This window comes from Protomyctophum parallelum (assembly GCF_964188405.1).
Source record: "Protomyctophum parallelum genome assembly, chromosome: 23".
Lineage (NCBI taxonomy): Eukaryota > Metazoa > Chordata > Actinopteri > Myctophiformes > Myctophidae > Protomyctophum > Protomyctophum parallelum.
The window spans coordinates 19,008,470-19,028,708 of record NC_139715.1 but is presented as its reverse complement, the minus strand read 5'-3'; the positions used below and the strand labels follow the sequence as shown (position 1 = coordinate 19,028,708).

The window sequence follows — 20,239 nt, the reverse complement described above, 5'->3', positions numbered from 1 at the left end:
ACGCCATTTGTGTCTTATCGTGCAAAATGCAGCTACTTTTAAATCAGGCATACTGTAAGGCCAACCGCTAAACCTATTGTCTAAATGAGTCATCGTAACCTGAAATTATCCCCTAAATGTAAGCCTAAATCTAAAAGTATTTTTAATCATCTTATGAGGACTCACAAGTATATAATTCAAGCATGCACACACACACACACACACAAGCGCCGCGGGGCCTGAAAGACAGGCTGTCAGGGACAATTCCACCAGCACTCTTGCATCAACAGCGAGAAAAAAGCTGGTATTTCGACCATTAGGCACTGGCTGGTTATTGGCACTTCCCCAGCCAAATCGGTCATTTGAAGTTCAATTGACCATGGCTCTGGCACGGCAGAAATCCTAGGGTGTCCGGAGGGGGCCGGGCCGACGCAATTCTTTCTTCCCCCCCTGCCATCATTTGACAATATACATAATAGTGCCTGGAGCTCAGTGCGCCTTCCTGTGTATAGACGATCCCCGTGAAATGGGAGTTGCCAACATGATTGCTTAATATTAATGTCCTATATTTTCTATCTGGAGAAATAGGGCTCTAATATGCGCTTCCTGGGCTCAGCATCCTAACCTCTCGTGGGTTCAGGAGGAGGAAGACGCGTGGTTGATGCATTAGATGACGGAAGAGGGAATGATCGTTCTCAGACTAAAATAGCCCTTCTACTGTAGACCCAGCTGGAATCATTTCCTCCACAGCCTGCCGGTATGGTATATTAATTATTTTAAGTACGAACATATTCGTAGAGTTGTACAACACAAACAAAGTATACATTAAAATAGCCATCTAGGGGTTCCTTGGCCTGTTTAACTGGAGGAGGTTACGACGATACACAATCAGTTATCAGTGGTCTGCAGTCCGTGTGCAGTTCAGTGAAGAGAATAGCATTGTCAGGGTTAAGGTGACTGATGTCCCCCGGGGGACAAAACTAGCGTGCTAAAACTAGCTCCAAAATCCGAGGCACTTTGGATAAAAGCGTCCACCAAATGGCCCACTGAAGCACAAAGGTGATGCTTTGGCGAAGTATTCCCGACTGTCATAATAATTGCTTTGAAATATGGACTTGGCCGTGTAAAAAAAAAAAAAAAACACCATTGTGTCCTGGATGTTCATGTCTATTGACGTGTAAAGACTGGCGTTCCAAGCATTATTCTAGTTCTGCACCACACAGCTTCCTATAGGTAATGACTGAGACTGCAGAGGACGTGTAACTGCTGATAAGGAGCAGTTATTCCAGGAGCTCCGGGTCAGATGAGAATTCTCTCCATCATGTTTGACCCAAAGCTTGTTAAAGTCACCTCACCACACAGCCTAGAATTATTATTTTTCTCCCCTTTGTAACGCAAAGAATTTCATCAAAGGATGTACGGTGCTGTGTGTAGGAGCCTGTCGACGCCCTCGCAGCGCAGCTCAGGTTCAGTTTCTTTGGGTCTTTCATGCTCCACAGTGATGTACTGTGTACAGCAATGTGGAAGCTTTCAAAAATGAGAAATGAGTTGACCTCTTCGCCAGCTGAGGCGGAAAGGTAGGTTGATGTTGTTCTGTAGGTTTTCCATAGCTCTCCCTCTGTGTGTGTGTGTGTGTGTGTGTGTGTGTGTGTGCGTGTGTGTGTGTGTGTGTGTGTGTGTGTGAGGGTGTGTGTGTGTGTGTGTGTGTGTGTGTGTGTGTGTGTGTTGCACGCACGCAAGTGTGCAACCCAAACGGAGCGTCGGTGACCATAAATAGTCATGATCTACAGTTTTGAAACTAACCTATCTACTGTTTGAATACATGGAGAATCGTGATTCGTGAAGCAAATTTGAATCTAGATACATCCAGAATTTTGCAAGGGCTACACTGCATGAAAAGGGGGATACGCGGGAATCTATGGCGAGAGATGCATTGAGGGTTTAAGTGCTCAAATGTCTGAACATACACATTAACATGAATCCAACATATTGGTGAAAACAAACAAAAATAAATATTAAATTACTCACCACTGATGATAGGTCAAACAACTCTATGAAGCTATCTATGAAAACTTTGAAAGAAAAGTGTAATATACAATAGAATGTGATTCAATAAATAATATGCAGTAGATGTCCCTGCTTCATCTCACTCCTTGGTCTGAAAAACATTGAAACTCCTGGCCATAGGGCCAGGGACAGTCATACAGTACACAGGTGGAGCTAACGAATAATCACAGGTGAGACAAGTCAGGTAACTAGTGACCTAAACAGGAAACACTGGGACATCACTACAAAATAAAGCCATGCAAGTGTAAAGTAAAATCCTAAAGAAAACACAGCAGGGAGACAGATCGCAAAGTGTTTTTCTACTTTTATTACTATTCTATTTGCAAAATAAATAATGGTACTGACCAAACCTCAAATTAAATAATCAAAAGAAAAATAAATCAGTATGTTAGTTAGATAGACCATTGAACCACATTAAAACACCCCGAACGCCCGGGGTTATTTAATCTATTAGGCTATTATAGCAGCGGAGCACATTTAGCGACGGACCGAATGCTATCCCGAATGTAGCTGAAGTAGCTTGATGTAGACAAAACACTCCCGAGGCGAACAACATGATCTTTGCTTAGAATTGGACGGAATGATTTAGATCAAGAGTTATTCACGTTTTAAGATTTTCGATCTCATCCGCTAAAATGGGGAGGGACATTTTCGATGACCTCCCACTGGAAAATAACATTGAATGTTGCGCAATTAACAGACGCTCCCAGCCTGTGGAGCGATGCGATCGGTTTTGATGTCAATAATCTCCGTACTTTTTTTTATCAATGTCCGTCCTGAGCGCTGGCCGTTACTAATTGATTGAACGGAGAACTCTGTCCTTGCCGCTCAGGGTGTTAACAGCACCATGCACACTGACACTCACTCCATCATAATGCACGGTAAACCATACAATAAAATATAGGCTATAGAATCTAAACCTTCCTGTTTAATCCTAGACCTGTAATAGGCTACGTACTGTAGAATAAGGTTATCCCTCATGCTTTGTGTGTCGTGACCAGCGGAGGACAATGAGAAGGCTACATTTACTTGAGTACTGTACTTGAGTATTCGCATTCTTTCCCCTTTTTTTTTGTTGCAAGATCGTGACATACAGAAAGCAATTCCGCTCGCACAGCGACACTATTTGACAAATCCAGTCTGCCACCTAAAATGAGTTTGACACCCCTTTTCTTCGCCTTGCTACAATCATAGCTGTCATCTTCACAGGGAAGTCTATGAGCCGAACAAATATAGTCTCTGCTGTCTGGAAGAAACCACCAAACTCACAACATGTTCATTTTTCAGGAAATGAAAAAAAAAACATCCAGCTCAAGTGGAGTTAGGAGATTTTTCTTTTTGTTTTATCGAACACCCAGACGTAAAGGGTGTTGATTAGTGTTGATAGCAATGATTTATGAAAAAAAATATATATATCAAAAGGTGGTTTCTTCAGGACAGCAACGTCATTTAAATGTGCAAATAGCACCAGAGCACTGAGTTGCTATTTGCATGACAATGCAGTTAGGGGTCATTTCACTCATTGCGGGTGCTTTGAGAACACTCACTCATTTACATTCTAGAAATTCATGTGCAAGTGCATCAGATATTCCATGCACATACGCACACACACGTGTGTGTGTGTGTGTGTGTGTGTGTGTGTGTGTGTGTGTGTGTGTGTGTGCATGGAATCTGAATGAAATACTTTTGACAGATGCCTCATGCCTGACAACTGATGCATTCATTTTAATATTCATTGTTGATGATAGAATGTACATACTGTACATAATGTATAATGTACATATTATATTCAACGTTGAACTAGTTTGACCACACACACGATATATTCATTCTGGGAGTGAGCAATGATGTGGTTCGTGAGTTAAAAATAATGCCTTTGTGAAAATGCAACTAAACTTTCTGAAACAATAAAGATTGTTTGGTTTTGAGTCATACCCCATCATCCATCTTATTCCAAAACCAAACAGAACAGACACAAACATAATTACATATCAAAACCTGACCTATATTTTTCTAACAGCTTTTGGAGAATCAGCAAAATAGGTCACTGATGAGGGGGCTATAAAAATATCTCTCTATATATACAGTATAGGGAGATATATAGAGAGAGAGAGAAATTCTAGCACACCTTTAAAGACTATGTGAGAAATTGAGAATTATGCATTAGAGGACGAAACAAGGGGTGCAGATTAGTAAAATCCTTGTTTTACATTCAAAGGGAAGTGAAAAGTAAAGTAAAAAAAAAAAAAACAAGCCCACAGTGTGAGGTAAATAAATAAAGTTTCTCCTCCCTCATCAATAGTAGCGTTGCCAACGAGCCTCCCAGCAGTGCACGACAGTGCTTGCAGGCAGAGTGTGGTTGACAGGAGCTTCCATCTGTTCTCATTATGAACGTGATGAAGAGCTGTTGAGGAGGTGTCAGTTTATTATAACATCTCTCTCATCTCCTCTCTCCTTCCACCTCCATATGGATGCATGTCAGGACGGGGGTGAAGCAGCTTTCTGTTAGGATTCGTTTAAGATCTCTTGGGTGTAAAAAAAAAAGAAAGAAAGAAAAAAGTGGGGCATCAAAGGTAGAGTGCAGTAAGTGATATGTTTGGGAGTTAAACAAAACGTGTATTGTTATAAAGTTGAAGGTCTATATTCGGATAGTATTGCTATAGTGTGTTTGATCAGGGAACCCTGACTCCCCAGGTGTCTAATGAACAGAAAATACATTTGGCCAATCAGGAGAGAGTACTCATTTACCAGCTTCCATTTGATATAGTGGTCCAGTTCTAATTTTCTATGTTGAGTTTTTTTCTGTAATCACTTCCTATAATCTATTATGTGTATCCTATCTGGTACCCGGATTTATTTTCTAGAGCTGTAGAGACAGCTGGGAGGGAGGCCCTTTTTACTGAACGAACACTCAATGATTGCAGAATATAAATATCTATTTAACACTTATTTTAAGAAAACAATATCACGTACTGCACCTTTGAATGGGTAATCCTTCTGGGAGACAGAATGTCACCGATTCGCCCCTCTGAGCAAGACACTTAACCTCTGACTGCTCCCCAGCCACTGTATGAATTGCTCCCACTGCTCCTAATAGTTATAGGATGTGTAAATATAGTATACAGTGATAAATACAATATAATAGGCTATGAATAATGTTTAGCCTAAACGTGTACTTTGCACTGGGTGGCACAGCGAACCTGTATGTGTTACTTATTATTACTTATTGACTTGGTCTAAATCTGTGATTGTATTTGAATTTTGGAACGTAGCTTTAGGCCTCACTCTCACCTCATACAACAAAAATGTTGTGTCAAACCATGTGACTCACATTGGAAATGAATTGCGAGCTTGCATCAGTAAACAAGTCTCATGCATCAGCTATACAACAATCTGTTGTGACCGTGTGAGTGGCCTTAGGCCTATTTTGTCATTAGCTAGGGAGGCTTTCTGGGCATAACAAATTGGGCATTGGGCAATAACAGCAACATCTGGGCATTAGAAAAAGGGGGCATGTTTTTTTCCAACATTAAAACCATGGGAATCAGTGACCCATCTTGAAACCATTTCCATATAATATACCGACAATTTCACAAATGTATAATTCCTTCATTTGGATGACTGCTTAGAGATAGAGAGGTGGTCTCTGTTAATCAGAAGGTCACCAGTTTGCCCCTATCGTAGCCCACTATATAATATTGAAGTGTCCCTGAGGAAGACACTTTTACCCCTAAGTGCTTCCCCAGAGTATACTCATTGTGACCACTGAGCTGAAACGGAATTCCCCTGCATGAATAATAAAGGTCAGCTAGCCTCATTTTAATTCTCTGTATTTTCTTGGCTTTTCCCGTGTCAATATCAATCTCTGATGTGTATAAAATTCCCATTGACAATGAATGGAGAATTTTACATCATAGTGTCTACTTTTGTCTTACACAAACATTAAATTCCCATTGACAATGAATGGAGAATTGTATGTCACTAGAGCGGTGCCCAGCTTAACTCAGCTTCCCATCATGCACCTGTGCACAGTGTGAAGCTCAACAGTGACTTTGTCACCTGTTGGTACTCTAAACACATAATTACATACATACAAAGGGACATGCATTGCTGTTCCTTGGAGTGGCTGCACCACTCAAAAACCTGAACTTTTAACATTCAGTAGATTTTCTGTTGTCTGGGGTTTTCTGGCTCAAACAAGTGCTTTGATTCGCCTGTGGACTGTGATGTAAGAGTCCACAAATCTCATATCTGACATCAGAATTTGCCAGCAGATGTCACTGTTGAGGGATTTTGCCTGTTTTCATTGCAGCTCAAAAGGCTTCAGAACACACAGAGAAAACCCCAGCCCCACAGAAAATCCACTGAATGTTCAAAGTTCAGGTTGTGTGGAGGTAATTGCGGTAATAAAACCTAAAAATAAATGAAAATTAATGTCATGAAAGCTTTAAAACATACAGAAAAAAGCAGGGGACTCGCAACTCACTTTAAGATGCTCCAAAGTTTTATTCAGCGACACAGCAAGCAAAACAACGCCTCGTCAAGTCTTGACAAATACCTCACGGTCGAAACGTTGTATTATTTTTAGCTTTGGAGCGTCTTAAAGTGAGTTACAGGTCGAACATATCAGACCGGATATTTGATTTAACCGAACAATACTGTAACAAAACCATGGGGGAATGGCATCTTTTGAGAGCCCCCTGTCAGACTGGGGCGCTTAACTACACCCTGCTATAGCGTGTTGATACATGCACCGACTCGTTCTGCGTAGATCAACACAACACCAATGAAAGAAGTTTACAAACGTTTATTTTACAAAAAGACGACGAAGAGTCAGAAACATTAACTTAATCGATCTATCGATCAAAATCTCCTTTCTAATTATTGTACTGCTTATTTATTGATTTTTTGAGTGGTGCAAACCACTCCTACAACCAGCTTGCAATGTCCTCGTACCTGTTTGTTTGTTTGTGTGTCTGTCTGTTTGTTTGTTTGTTTGTGTGTGTGTGTGTGTGTCTGTCTGTGTAAGCACGAGTATGTGACTTAATAATAGCAGTAGGGGGCGCCAGAAACAGTGAGAGGGGTAGTGACTCTAATGAGAGAGAGAGAGAGAGAGAGAGAGAGAGAGAGAGAGGGGGGGGAGGGGGGGGGAATTGCACCACTCAGTTCACACGTGTGTGATTTTTTTAAACAACCAGTTACCAGTCAGTATCAAATGTTGATGACGGAGCAGAGAGATTAAAATAATACAAATCAAATTGTGTCATCAAAGTGTTTTATCCAGTGAGGGGAGGGGAGGGGAGGGGGGCATCATTTGGGGGCTCATGAAGGACACCTGCTCTACAGTTTGGGCATCCTGGCGATGTTGAGACGAAGGGACACGCAGGAGGATCCGGCAGCGTAACGCATCTCTCTCAGCATGCCGCCCCACTGCTTGGTATCCTCCTCGTACCTGGATGAGGGCAGAGCACAACCACAGGGAGTCAAAACAAGTTTCAATATTGTCACTGTTTAAAACCCATTTCAACTGGGAAAGCATGCCTGTCATTTTTATATATATATATATATATATATATATATATATATGTGTGTGTGTGTGTGTGTGTGTGTGTGTGTGTGCGTGACTGACTAACGATGCAGAGCCACCTACCTGACACAGGACAATTTGTTTATTTTTGGACCACAGTTCTTACACGTGACCATTCTAAGATGGCCCAATGTTAGACTCCATAGAGAAATTACTTCCATGAACTAGGGGATGGACGAGTAACGTCAGGACTTCGAAACTAAAATAAAAAAAGTGATTGCATCGTGGCTACGAGCTGTGCACGATGACCGTCGTGAGAGATGTAGCCAGTTATTGAGTTATATATCTCCCATGGTCAGCATCTCCTCATTACTGGTCTGTGCTCCTGACCTGTGCCATGCATTGTTTGCCTGGGGGTCCCTGGCACAAAACATTTTCAGATGGGGGATCATTTTGTCAACATTTGTCAACATTATCTTCATAGATGCGGTATGGGTTCTCGTTATTGCTCTGTCATCCATGCTCTGTCTCAGAGGTGGACTGGATGGTTAGAAGATTTGCCTATCGATGACATCATCTGTGCTCGTTTAAAACAAGATTATTGATTTTTTTACTGTGGCATCAGCATGCATTCTTGGTCTATGGTGGTTTCCATTAGCTTGGAATGCCCACAAATGATGTCACTGGCAGGCAAATTTACCAACTATCCACAGCCACCCACCTCTGAGACACAGAGCGAGTAGACAGATATAGTACCATATCTTACCAGTAAGACACCTTAATAAAGGCGAGAAGCGACTGCAGGGCTGACAGCTGAGACCAGAATAATGTCACTTCATTAAGTCAGCACTACAGCGGAGCGGACAGACGGTGAAATATCTACCGAAGTCCTGATGTCACTCGCTCATCCCCTGGTCCTCCAGGGCCATAGAAGTTTCATTTTAAATTGTCTCATATAAGCATTGTGGCCCCAAAAATTAATAAACTGTCTCAGCGATATTGTCAGGGAGTTGTCTCTGTGTCGTCACAACAGTCAGTCAGTGATATTTGATAGCATCTGTTTATAGTGAAATTTGTAATAATGAGCATTAGTGAGGACCAATTAAGATAAGCTTGAAAATGTGTGTTTCCATAAGCAATATGAGGACTTTAATGGTATGATTGCCACATCATTTGCAAGTTAGCAAGTGAAAATAATAATAGGATTGAATTTGCTGCGGTGTGGGGTGGGGGGGGGGGGGGGTTGGGTGTGGGGGGTTTAGTGGTGCTCAAACATTTTCATGTAGTGCAGGACCTTCACATGTACAGTATACAGGTATTTAGGCTATTTGGCAGTGGACCCCACTTGAAAAGATTCTATAGATAGGAGAACATTTGCACTTCTACAAGCTCATGCCCATGTGTAGTCTAGTGGTGTATTATGTATGTAGGTATGTCTTGTGTGTCGGAAAAAACCCAATCAATTTCATAATAATAATACAAGCTCACGCCGCGTTGCAATAGCTTTGAGTGATTCCTCATTTCGCTGGTAACCACCCTCAAGGAGAAGCCCATAGCTGAGAAGCAGTGACAGAGGGACTTACTGCCAGACGTCGGTGACCTCTGAGGGGCCCATCTCCTTGTTCTCCAGTTGGACGATGGCGAAGCCTCCCACGGCGTACAGGGAGCCCCCGCTGCTCACCAGATTGACAGAGCTCCTCTCCTGAGGGAAGTCTGTGAACGCCTCCCACCTGAGGAGACACACACACACACGCACACGCACACGCACACACACACACACACACACACACACACACACACACACACACACACACACACACACACACACACACCATGTTAAACATACATTACATTGTGCCATAGTACTCTCCATCCAGTGGTGGATAATAAAGCATTCACACTCGAGTATCAATACTGCAATGTAGTAAGTAAAGTAAAAGTAAAAGTACAAAGGTGTTGGTATCGAAAATGTACATAAAGTACCAATAGTATTCATTGTGCAGAATGTCTCATTTCACAAGTTTTCAAATGTATAAAATGTATAAAAATACTTGCAATGTGAGCTTGTAGATCGGCTATTTTCAAATGGCCAAAATAGTGGTTAAAAAGTGATTAAAGTATGTTTTGTAATCAAAAGCAACTATAAACTAGAGTTTTCAAATAATTGTAGAAAAAAAGAAAAAAAATCAAATAAACTCAAGTGTACATTACAGTACTTGAGTAAATGTACTTAGTTACTTTACACCATCTACTCTCTACAATAGTAGAATCTAAAGTGGTTAAGGCTATCGTTCAGGTTGCGTACTTGTTTGTTGCGAAGTCGTAGACTTCGCACGCGGCGGTCAGGCCCTCCTCATTCACGCCTCCGGCCACCACAATCTTGCCGTTGTGGACGATGGCGCCGAACATGGCTCTGGCCGTCTTCATGGCCGCCAGCTCTCTCCACTCGGACTGCTTGTGGTTGTAGCAGAACACCTTGTTGAGGGCTTTGCTGTGGAGGAATTCATAAGCAAAGAAGGTTGGAAGGAACCAGGAATGTTCATATTCATACTTAGGAGTAGTAATAGACCATCTTTTGACGTAGAAAAAGATCAGGTTGAATCAGTGTGTAAGAAAACAAAGCAAAGAATCTCTTTTCTTCGCTGTTTAAGATCTTTTGGTGCTAGTAGACGGATTCTTCTTTTGTTTTTCACTTCTGTTATTATGAGTGTCCAGTACTGTAGTACCACCTGGTATGGATGCTTGTCTGTAGCCCTAAATTCACAACTGCTGCAACAACTGAAAATGTTGTTCAAATATTTTTGGACAACTACTTCAGAGACTCTATACATCCATGTATGATAACGGCATCCTAAGGTTAGCAAGGAATATCATCTCAAATACTAGCCATGTTTTGTATGGAGAGTATAGGTTGTATGGAGAGTATAGGTTGCTGCCTTCAGGAAGGAGATATGGTGTTCCAGCATAACAATAAGGTCAGACTGAAGAGGTATTTTGTCCTTGGCCAGGACTAGACTGAGCTGTGGACATTGCTCTTGCCTTTATGTTTATATGTATGTCATTGTATTTTCTTTTCTGTTTTGTGTTACGTCAAATGTGTGCACACTGTACAGTATGTGTTGCATACAAGGCAGCTGGGTCACAAGACAAATGTCAGTGAAAACTGACACAGTACTATATCATATCATATTTCAAGGCTGGAAGGTTGGTAGGCACAGCTTGGGGAAATGCTGATTTGGGGGTTCAGTCGTGGGCCTTAGCAGGGGTGTGTACGTCGTGACATGCATGGAGGGTCTAAAACAAGGCAAGGGATATTTAGTTGTAAAGCGCATTTCACACCAAAGCCAATTTCACAGTCCATTATATAAAGCACAAAAATGTATTAGATAAAAATGAAAGATAACAAAAAATATGAATTGTTTGTTCAGTTAGTTAGTTGCTGCGAGAGTGAGGTCTAGCCAACACCAACACAGGATTCCTGGATCGCTGCCCTCCACAATTTCCTATCCAAGTAGGTTCTTGAGCTCTGCAGTGTTGTCAGCCAAGCTGTCGCGCAGCACGTCTACATACTGGGGGGGTTAAATATGTATTTCTTTACAAAATATTATGGCGATTATTATTTTTATTATTTACTATAGTCCTAATAAACCCCAAGAAATTACATCTGACCACAAAATATCACAGGATCTATTGAATGTGACAAACTGACATATTGAGCCTATACACACAGTATAAGCCTTCCCCCATTAGGCTACCTTCACATTCAGTAGATCCTGTGATCTTCTGTGGCCAGATGTAATTTCCTGGGGTTTATTAGGACTATAGTAAATAATACAAAAATAAATCACCATAAAATGTTGTAAAAAAATACATATTTAGCCCCATGCTCGAATGCCCCCGCCCCCCTGTCAAAAACAGCTACAATCCCTAAAACGAAAGAAAGCAGCAAATGAAAAAAAATTAAGACTCATCTTTTACTTTCTCTAATAACAACCTAAAACATGAACCATGGTTGAAAAAAACTAAAGTTGTCCTTTAAGTCTGGGAACAGTTAGCGGATCAGTCCCAGGTGACCTGAGATGTCTAGAGGGGTCATAGTGTACAGTAAAAGCACCTGCATAAGCAACTGCAAAAATATAAGCAACTCGGCACCTGCAGCTCCATCACCCGACACTACAGTTCATGGAGTTTAATGCCTATTAGTCGCATTATCCTCCCCATTAGTACGCCATGTGGTATCAAATGTCCTTGCAGTACGCCTGTACTGTACTATAAGCACTCATATTCTGAATCCTTTTAAAACAATAATCACAACACATGATGATGCATTGCCTTTAAGGTAAATGGTGCATGCATTTATATAGTGGCTTTATCCAGGGAGCTTTACATTGTGCATGTCCACCGATTGGCGGAGGAAACCATGCAAGGCACCGACTCGCTCATCGGGAGCAACCAGGGGTTCAGAGTCTTGCTCAAGGACACTAGCTCTGGGGGAGCCCGGGGTCGAAGGGCCGATCTACCTCTATGCATTCATAGACAGTGTTACCAAAGTTTTCTTTTCAACGTCTAGAAAAAAGTCGTTTTTCTTCTGATCTACAGTACAGCAAGTAAGTGTTCAGCAAATTACATTTTTTCCAGTTCTGCAGAATGTTTTCAGGCATCTTGCTAGCGGGTGAAGTTGTGCCAGAACCTTTCCTTCAGTTATGTCTCTCCACTGAGTATAAACGGGTTACAATTTATACAAATTATTATGCACAGGACAGAGTGCCACTAAAGCCACTAAAGGCACAACAAATGATTGTGTTGAAGGCTTTGCTGTGGGGGAGGAAGATGATGAGTTGCTTGTCAAGAAAACAATAAAAAGTAACAGGTCAGTAGGCTAAGTCTGACAGAAACGAGTGAATCCATAGCATTTGTATCAGTTATCTTAGCTGGGTTTAGTTTAGTTAGCACAGTTATAACTATCCATCCGAGGATGATATACTAGTCCAGAACTATTGTAGTTCTTCTACCCTTAACAGACATGTCTGGTCACAGGGTTTCATGTATTAAACCAAATTTCCAATTACACGAACAATACATTTACGTTTGGTTATTCTAGGAGACAAACAAACAGCAACGTGAGCAAACTGTTGCTAACTTGTGTTGCACACTCCCACCTTCCAAAGAGCTTAACAGAATGACGGAACACAAACAGCTGTGACTCACAACATATGGCCTGACACGCAGGCACGCACACACCACACACCACACACACACACACACACACACACACACACACACCACACACCACACACACACACACACACACACACACACACACACACACACACACACACACACACACACACACACACTGTTACTCACTTGTCGTCTGTCTTTCCTCCGAGGCAGTAGACCAGTCCTTTGTGGGAGACGACAGCATGACCGTGGATCTTCAGTGGGAGTTTCTTGCTCTCGCTCCATTTCATCTTCCTGAGCAGAGGGGGCGATATGGTCATCAGTTAAAGGTTCTCTGTTGTTCCTCCTGTACATTCTGTTTCATGTTATGCGTTTTCACACTTAACAGACATGAACCACATAGACAGAGACTGTTGTTTCGATGTCTGTCTGTCTGTCTGTCTGCCTGCCTGCCTGCCTGCCTGCCTGCCTGCCTGCCTCCCCCTCCCTCCTCTATAACCTCCTGATAGGTGAGAAGACGAACAGGAATAGTCTCACACCCTCTCAAGAAGAGATATTTACGTATTTGTCACTTACATACAGGTAGCCTACAATCAGTCACATGTTTGTCTCCCCTCCCCCTCTGTCTCACACTACAGTATATATCCTTGCTGGTTTTCTCTCAGGACTGTTTTGACTCTGAACTTTATCATTGGAAGTAAAGCGACAACACCTACAGTAAATATTTCCCTCTTCTACACAGTCTGAAATCCTATATATTAAAATTGCCCTGTGCATCACAAACGTGAGATTTGGATTTGATTGGCCAAGCTTTGCATGATCAGCTAGTATATAATTATGTTCTACTGTAGTGGGGTGATCACGTACACTGTACGTACAGTACATAAAATTTGAAACGCACTCCATTCACAGGCAGTGTAATATTTCCTAATGAGCAAACAGCTTAGGCGAGGTGACATGGATATGCAGCTCATCATTTGTCACATATTTTCTTTGTGCAGTTATTCATCAATACATTTTTCAAATCATCTATCCGGGCACACAAAATAGTTAAAAAGGAGGAAACACTTTATTAAACCAACATGTTTCGACTTTCGACCTATACCGGTCTTCATCAAAGGCAATTGTTACCTGAAAACTTTGCAGACAGCCAAACAGAATGGAGTGAGATCGATAAGAAAGAAAGAAAGAAAGAAAGAAAGAAAGAAAGAAAGAAAGAAAGAAAGAAAGAAAGAAAGATAAACTAACACAAAAAGGAGAACTATGAAGAGGTAAGAGGACTCACTCTGTGTCAAAACACATGACGCTGTCTAAGGACTCATTGGTCTGGAGGTCTTTCCCAGCCACAGCAAAGATCAGGTTCCCGGTCTCGCCCAGGTTGAACAGACATCTTGGCGAGGGCATGGGAGGCAGGGCAACCCAGTCCGATGCCAGGGAGTCAAACTGCAGGGACAAACCAGGGCCCATGTCATGAGTACACATGCAGTAAAAACTCTGAGAAATGAATTTAACTGTCTGGAGTTTACGCTTCTCGGCTTGCCCTCTCATGATGCACGACGACAAGAATACATCAACACACTTGGCATGCATATCTTTACTGCGCAGACATTACATTTTTGCTCAAAGTTCAATGTTTAAGCAATATTACTCGAGAGGGTGTTGTTTAACATGATTATTGCCACGACAGTGATGCGGTCAGGAACGAGGCGAAGTCGAGTTCCGCAAGCATCACTGAATATTACACCCTCGAGTGTAATATTGCAATTCAGTAATATTGCAAACAGTTACCCTTAAGAAAGCACTATGGCTTGTTTCCATTGGGGTCCTTATATGTAGCGTACTCAATTCACCGAAAAAAATAATGATGAATTAATAGTGACCTCAAAACATTTGAGAACCAACTGATATACAGTAGCAACATAACGTTTCTCAGAACACCGTTGGGATTTAGAAGACATTTTGTAGAATCGGCCTCAAGTCTAAATGGGATAAATATTGTCTATCGTCATTCTCACAGCTGGCCCAGGTTCAAATGTGACCCCAGGCTCTTTTCTGCACGTCATCCCCAGTCTCCTTCCTGTCCCTCTCCCACTGCCACTATCAGTAATAAAGACTGAATGAATGCTGAAGGAAAATCACATAAAAGCACCATACTGTGAGACCCCTGCGAGGTCTGTGAGAGGTTATAAGTTTAACTGACATCATCTCCAATCCCTGCTGTTTTATTACTCAGCCTTTCTCTGCCCTGCTTGTGGAAGGAGTCGTGTAGACTCAGACAGCATACAAATATTAAAGTTTAACTTCACAAACCAGACGATGGGAGGACTAACAGTGTCTTCAGCAGCTGAGCATATCTATCTATTTCCATTAACGATTCGTGATAGTTACATTATGACGAACATCTAGATTTATTACAGTATAATCGATTTCATGATTTCACCTTCTGTGCATTGTACATTTCTATCATTATTTAATTATTGTAATATTAATATGAATAATATATCATATTAATAACAATCATTTTGAACCACAGAGGACTTGTTGTTTTGATTTACTCTGTGTTGTTTTAATATAATTATTTTATTTTGTGAAGCTGCTTTACACTGGGTTTTGTAAAAAAAGAAAAAAAAACAATATGACTGCACCAGTGTCTCTCTCTCTCTCTCTCTCTCTCTCTCACGCACGCACGCAACGTCCTGTACACATGCAAAAAACATTTCTATCCAATAAGCCAGAGAGGCTTATTGTGGGTATCAGCCAAGGTGCGGGTGTCTATCGCCACTTCAATGCGCTAGACCTCTGGGAGATGAAATGCTGAGGTAGAGCGCAACACCTACCATCAGCGCCCAGCACTTACCACACGACATCAAGCCCTGCTGCTCATATGCTGTGTCGGTGGTGCCCGGGTTCGAACCCGTGGTCTTGTGGTCGAAAGGCGAGTGCCTCTATACCCTCTACCCGGACACAACCCTAATCGTAATCTAATAGGGGATTCACACTGAGACGGACTGAATCCGTTTCATTGGAACCGTTTCCGAATACGGTTGCCTGGTCCTGACTCAACAGCGCACCCGGGTACACTTGCATAACACACTTTAATCCTCCAGATGACGGTGTGCTTGATGGCTGGCGCGCACGGACACTGACCATCAACTGTGCGACATTGTCTCAAATAAATCCAGACACACTGAATTGCATTGCCTCTTTGGCTTTTTGCCGTTATACTACTTCACTGTCAGCCTGCCTGCTATTCACTGTGTCAGTCAGTTCTGTGCTCCAGTGTATTAGTTTGCTATGGATTCTACTTATAGCATTATTATTATTTTGTTTTACTTTGGAAACTATGCCAAGCAAAGCCCAAGAGCTACGTGTAGTCCGCAGAATAAGATCAGCGTGGTGCTGCGCGTATAAGCAGATTCAACAGGAGACGGGCGGCGTTGAGAAATGCGCTGGTGTTACGTGTCGTGCAGCGGCTGTGTTTTTTTTTGTTGAGGCTTGGCTCGTCGACTAGAGATTATGTCACGTTCTTTAAAAAAAACAGTTCCAGAGACCCGCCCCCCATGCGTTCCCGGGGACGGTTGGGAGATCCGCTCCCGGGAACGGTACGCATCATTCACACTACCACAACATCTGCCAAGTGTGAATCCCCTATAAGAGTCAAACTAATAGATTCGACACGTCGCACATTGCGGGAGTTAACCCATTTTGGGCGGGAACCCATTTTGGTTTTAGCATTATGTTATGCTTTAGCTATTTAAAAATAGCAGATCTACAAGCTCATACGAACTTGTAGGTCTGCTATTTTCGAAAAATCTAAGAACGACTGACATATAGAAACATAGCTTTTTCAAGCGTCATTTTCAAACAGACATTTTTTAGAATCTGATCTCAGGTCAGAATGGGTATAAGAAGCGTCTTCTTACCGTGTAGAAGTAGCACTGCAGCGGCATGTCCTTGTTTTCCTCCTCCACGAACAGGCCTCCCACGATGTACAGCCGGTTGGCCTCCGTCGTCATGCTGACGTGGTTGCGCGGCACCAGCTCCGACATGGCCGCCAGGAAGCACTCGTTCTCCACCACGTCGTAGGCCACGGCGGCCGAGTCGTTGATCATCAGGATGAGGTCGCGCGCGTACATGCCGTGCCGGACGGTGTCGTTCAGACAGCCGGGGTAGCTCTCCTCCTCCTCCTCCTCGCCCTCCTCCTCCTCGCCTTCCTTCTTGGCCGGCTTCTCCGGGAGCTTCCCCTTGAAGGCGTCCCGGACGGTCGCCATCTTCTTCTGCACGTCGGGGTCCGCCTTGATGAGGTCGTCCGTCTCCACCTTGTCCTGGAAGTTATAGGGATGCGCGATATAAATCGGAAATCGGCCATATAAATGCCATATAGCGGTGTCGGATCAGTCAGTGAAAAATGAAAAAATGAGTTCAATATGTCTAGTCTAGAACAAAAGCTTAATCAGATATGATGTAAAATCTTAAGTAAAATAAAACTTTATATCTAAAAACTAAAATAAACTTTACATTTGTCTACATTTAATTTGTTAATTTGACTACTCATTCAGTAGTGAAAAGAGTAGCCTATAGGCTATTTATTGATTGATTGAATACTTTATTAACAGGCTTTGGGCCAAGCCCCTATAGGGCCTATAGGCTTGTTTCCAGTGTGGTCCTCTGTATAATATCGAAATCGGTCAGAATCAGTATCGGCAGATATGACCCTGCAAATAATCGGAGATTGGATATCATATCGGTCATAATTTCATAATCGTGCACCCGTGTACCTGGAAGTACTTCTCGGGCATGAGCCGGAAGCGGACGCAGTCGAGCGCGTCACCCAGGACTTTGACGCGGCTGGCCTTGTCGTGGCGCACCCACGCCATCAGCGCCTCGAACACCATCTCCTCGCGCTCCACGTTGAGCGAGTCTCCGCCGATGATGGCGAACAGCTCGTGCGGCGCCAGCTGCAGGAACTCGGAGTCGACGCGCATCACCTCGAAGCGGTCGGCCACGTAGTTGCGCGCCGCCACGGCGAGGCGCGGGCAGTTCAGCACCAGGCCCATGCGGAAGACGGCCAGGCAGTTGGCGGGCGACAGCTTCTTCTGCAGGTAGTTGACGCACACGGTGAACACGGACGGGATCTGGAAGCGGTTGGCCACGGCGAAGATGTCCTGCACGTTGTCGTCGGTCAGGTCGATCTCGGCCGAGTACAGGTACTGGATGACCATGTCCAGGACATCTGGGTTCACGTCCTCCAGAACCACCTTGACCGCGGGACAAATTAAAGCATTAGTCAACCTGTTGTTTCAACCCTTTCAATGTCAAGGTCCATTATTTATTCTGCATTTAAGCCACGGACCACCTTGACCGCCTCTCAGCCCTCTATTTTGTTGTCGTTGAATAAGATGTCCACAATGCCATGCTGATGGTCCATATAGGAGATGAATAACAAATAATAATAACAATTCTTGTGTACACTTCTTGTAAATGAAGTAATGCAGATGTTTAACAATACATTAACTCTTGAGAGCACACAATCTATTTGGTTAGAAAAGTGGTTGAAAACCACTCTACATACTGTCCATGCCCAACAGAAACAAACCTTACAGTATCACATGACATTTTTCAACCTCATCTCACCTGAACAAAGATACAGAACCTTAGCCTGGAAAAAGGCCCGCTTTAGTAGGAGTTTTGTCCTGGCCTCCAGCCATCGAGGCATTAAACAAACTGCCCTGCCATGTTTATGCATGTGTCTTTGGAGTTATGTTTTTTTCTCTGCTATGTGTTGTTTTTGTTGTGGCTGCTTGAACAGACCTGTGAAGATAAATATCATTTAGGGACAATAAAGAGTATGATTACCTCCTTGGTGTTCTCCACCTCCTTGCCTTCCTCCGTGAAGAAGACCTCGCGGAAGTAGGGGCTGCAGGCGGCCATGATGAGCCGGTGGCACGGGAAGCAGCGGTCGCCCACCTTCAGCGTGCAGTCCACAAACTTGTTCTCGTTCAGCAGCTCCTTGAGGCCGTCCTGGAGCAAGGTGCTCTGGAAGAGCCTCAGCTCCTCCTTGATGGCGTTGGGGTCCATTTTGGTTTTGGCGAGCGGGGGGAGGGAGGGAAGACGGGAAGGGGGGGGGGAGCGAGACAAAGACAAAGGCGAGGACGAAAACCGAAACGAGGGGAGAGGTTCGCGGAGGAGAGGAGACGGCTTCCACACAGAGGTCCTCCTGGCAGCCGACGCTGGACGGAAAAGGCAGTGGAGAGGAAAGGGTTCCCGTCCTAGAGAGTCTGCAATGCAATTTAATCCTGCGCTCTCGCTAAATTTAGCTCCCTAGACCCACACCCACACACCCCTTCTCACCTCCCTGCCGCAGCTCAATGGAGTCTGGTTGGGCCAAATCCGAGTAGAGGCCCTGTCCCAGTGCAGCTGCCCCCATACCAGAGTGAAAGAAGCAACTGGAACAGTGAGTGTGTGACTGGGGGGGACGGGACGGGGCACACGCCACCATGACACAGCCCCCAAAGTGTCACAGCCTGGGGTTCTAACAGTAGCTAAAGAGGGACAATGACATGTCAGTGCTGTCTGCCAAGCTGAGCTCATTACCCGTAATAATGTTGCACTGGAGTGTTATATTCTGAAAGGATTCATCAGAGCCTCTGCATTCCATTCACTGACTGATTCATTCATCTATTTTGAAATCTTTCCTTCCTTCCTTCCTTCATTCAATCAATCTTTGGACAGTCTCATGATTGACCGCTGATGTGGAATAGGATCCAATCTGTCACAAAATGGCTGCAGCGAGCACGCCAGGCGCTTTCACGCAAGTGAGATTGAAACGTGCCTGTACTGTGTATAGTGTAGTGGTGACGCTTTGGGCTAAATTGGGATCAGAAGGGTTTGAGGGTGTGTCATCACACAGCTGCTGCAGGGCAACAGGTGAAAGGCAGGCTTGATCGACAGCTCCCTGCACCTATCAGCTTCGTCTGTAATTTCCCCCCCATGCCGGGGCTCATTGTTTCGAAAGCAAGAGGTCAGCTGCTGGGGAGGTGGGGCATGTGTTTGAGGAGGGGGGGGGGGGGGGGAGTTCTCTCTGTTGCTCTCCAAATGAACCCTGTAAAAACGGTGGTAGTGCAACGCTGAAGGCACAAGCTCAATTATACAAGAAGACAGGCCGCAGTTATTCCATTTTAAGATATATGAAAATGAAAGGTCCTGAAACACCAACAGGTGTTTTCAGCTTACGCTCTCACTGATTACACGGCTTACACCTCTTCTCAGGGCTGTGTGGGGGCGTGCGCGAAAGCTATGGTTTGAGTGACAGCTCCCTCCCTCACACTCCTGTTTATAGTTTGCAGGCCAGTTTGCCTTGTCATCATTCTTATTGGCCCATAGTGGTCAAATTGTCAGCATAGCTTCGACCTGACTATGTAATCAGCAAGAGAGTAAGAGTAAACACCTGGATGAGTGTTCAGGGCCTGTAATCCTTTCAAAAGG

The 20,239-nt window shown here is 43.6% G+C and overlaps 1 protein-coding gene across 1 annotated transcript; it reads right to left on the bottom strand.

Moving 5' to 3' along the window:
• Positions 1–6,837: 6,837 nt before the first annotated feature.
• Positions 6,838–19,094, bottom strand: klhl41b (kelch-like family member 41b). Its single transcript, XM_083758875.1, has 8 exons — positions 18,611–19,094; positions 17,533–18,012; positions 16,678–17,079; positions 14,040–14,197; positions 12,941–13,048; positions 9,879–10,064; positions 9,157–9,303; positions 6,838–7,498 (listed from the first exon to the last, which is right to left on the bottom strand). Exons 1-8 carry the CDS (start codon positions 18,830–18,832, stop codon positions 7,387–7,389), a joined length of 1,815 nt encoding a protein of 604 aa, XP_083615001.1. The 5' UTR covers positions 18,833–19,094; the 3' UTR covers positions 6,838–7,386.
• Between the last annotated feature and the right edge of the window lie 1,145 nt (positions 19,095–20,239).

Excerpts from the sequence above, each read along its gene's own strand:
- klhl41b (XM_083758875.1), bottom strand. The coding sequence starts at position 18,832 with ATGGACCCCAACGCCATCAAGGAGGAGCTGAGGCTCTTCCAGAGCACC. Across the intron at positions 17,080-17,532 it reads TGCCCGAGAAGTACTTCCAG|GACAAGGTGGAGACGGACGA; the intron begins GTACACGGGTGC and ends TATAACTTCCAG. Across the intron at positions 13,049-14,039 it reads GTCATGTGTTTTGACACAGA|GAAGATGAAATGGAGCGAGA; the intron begins GTGAGTCCTCTT and ends CCCTCTGCTCAG.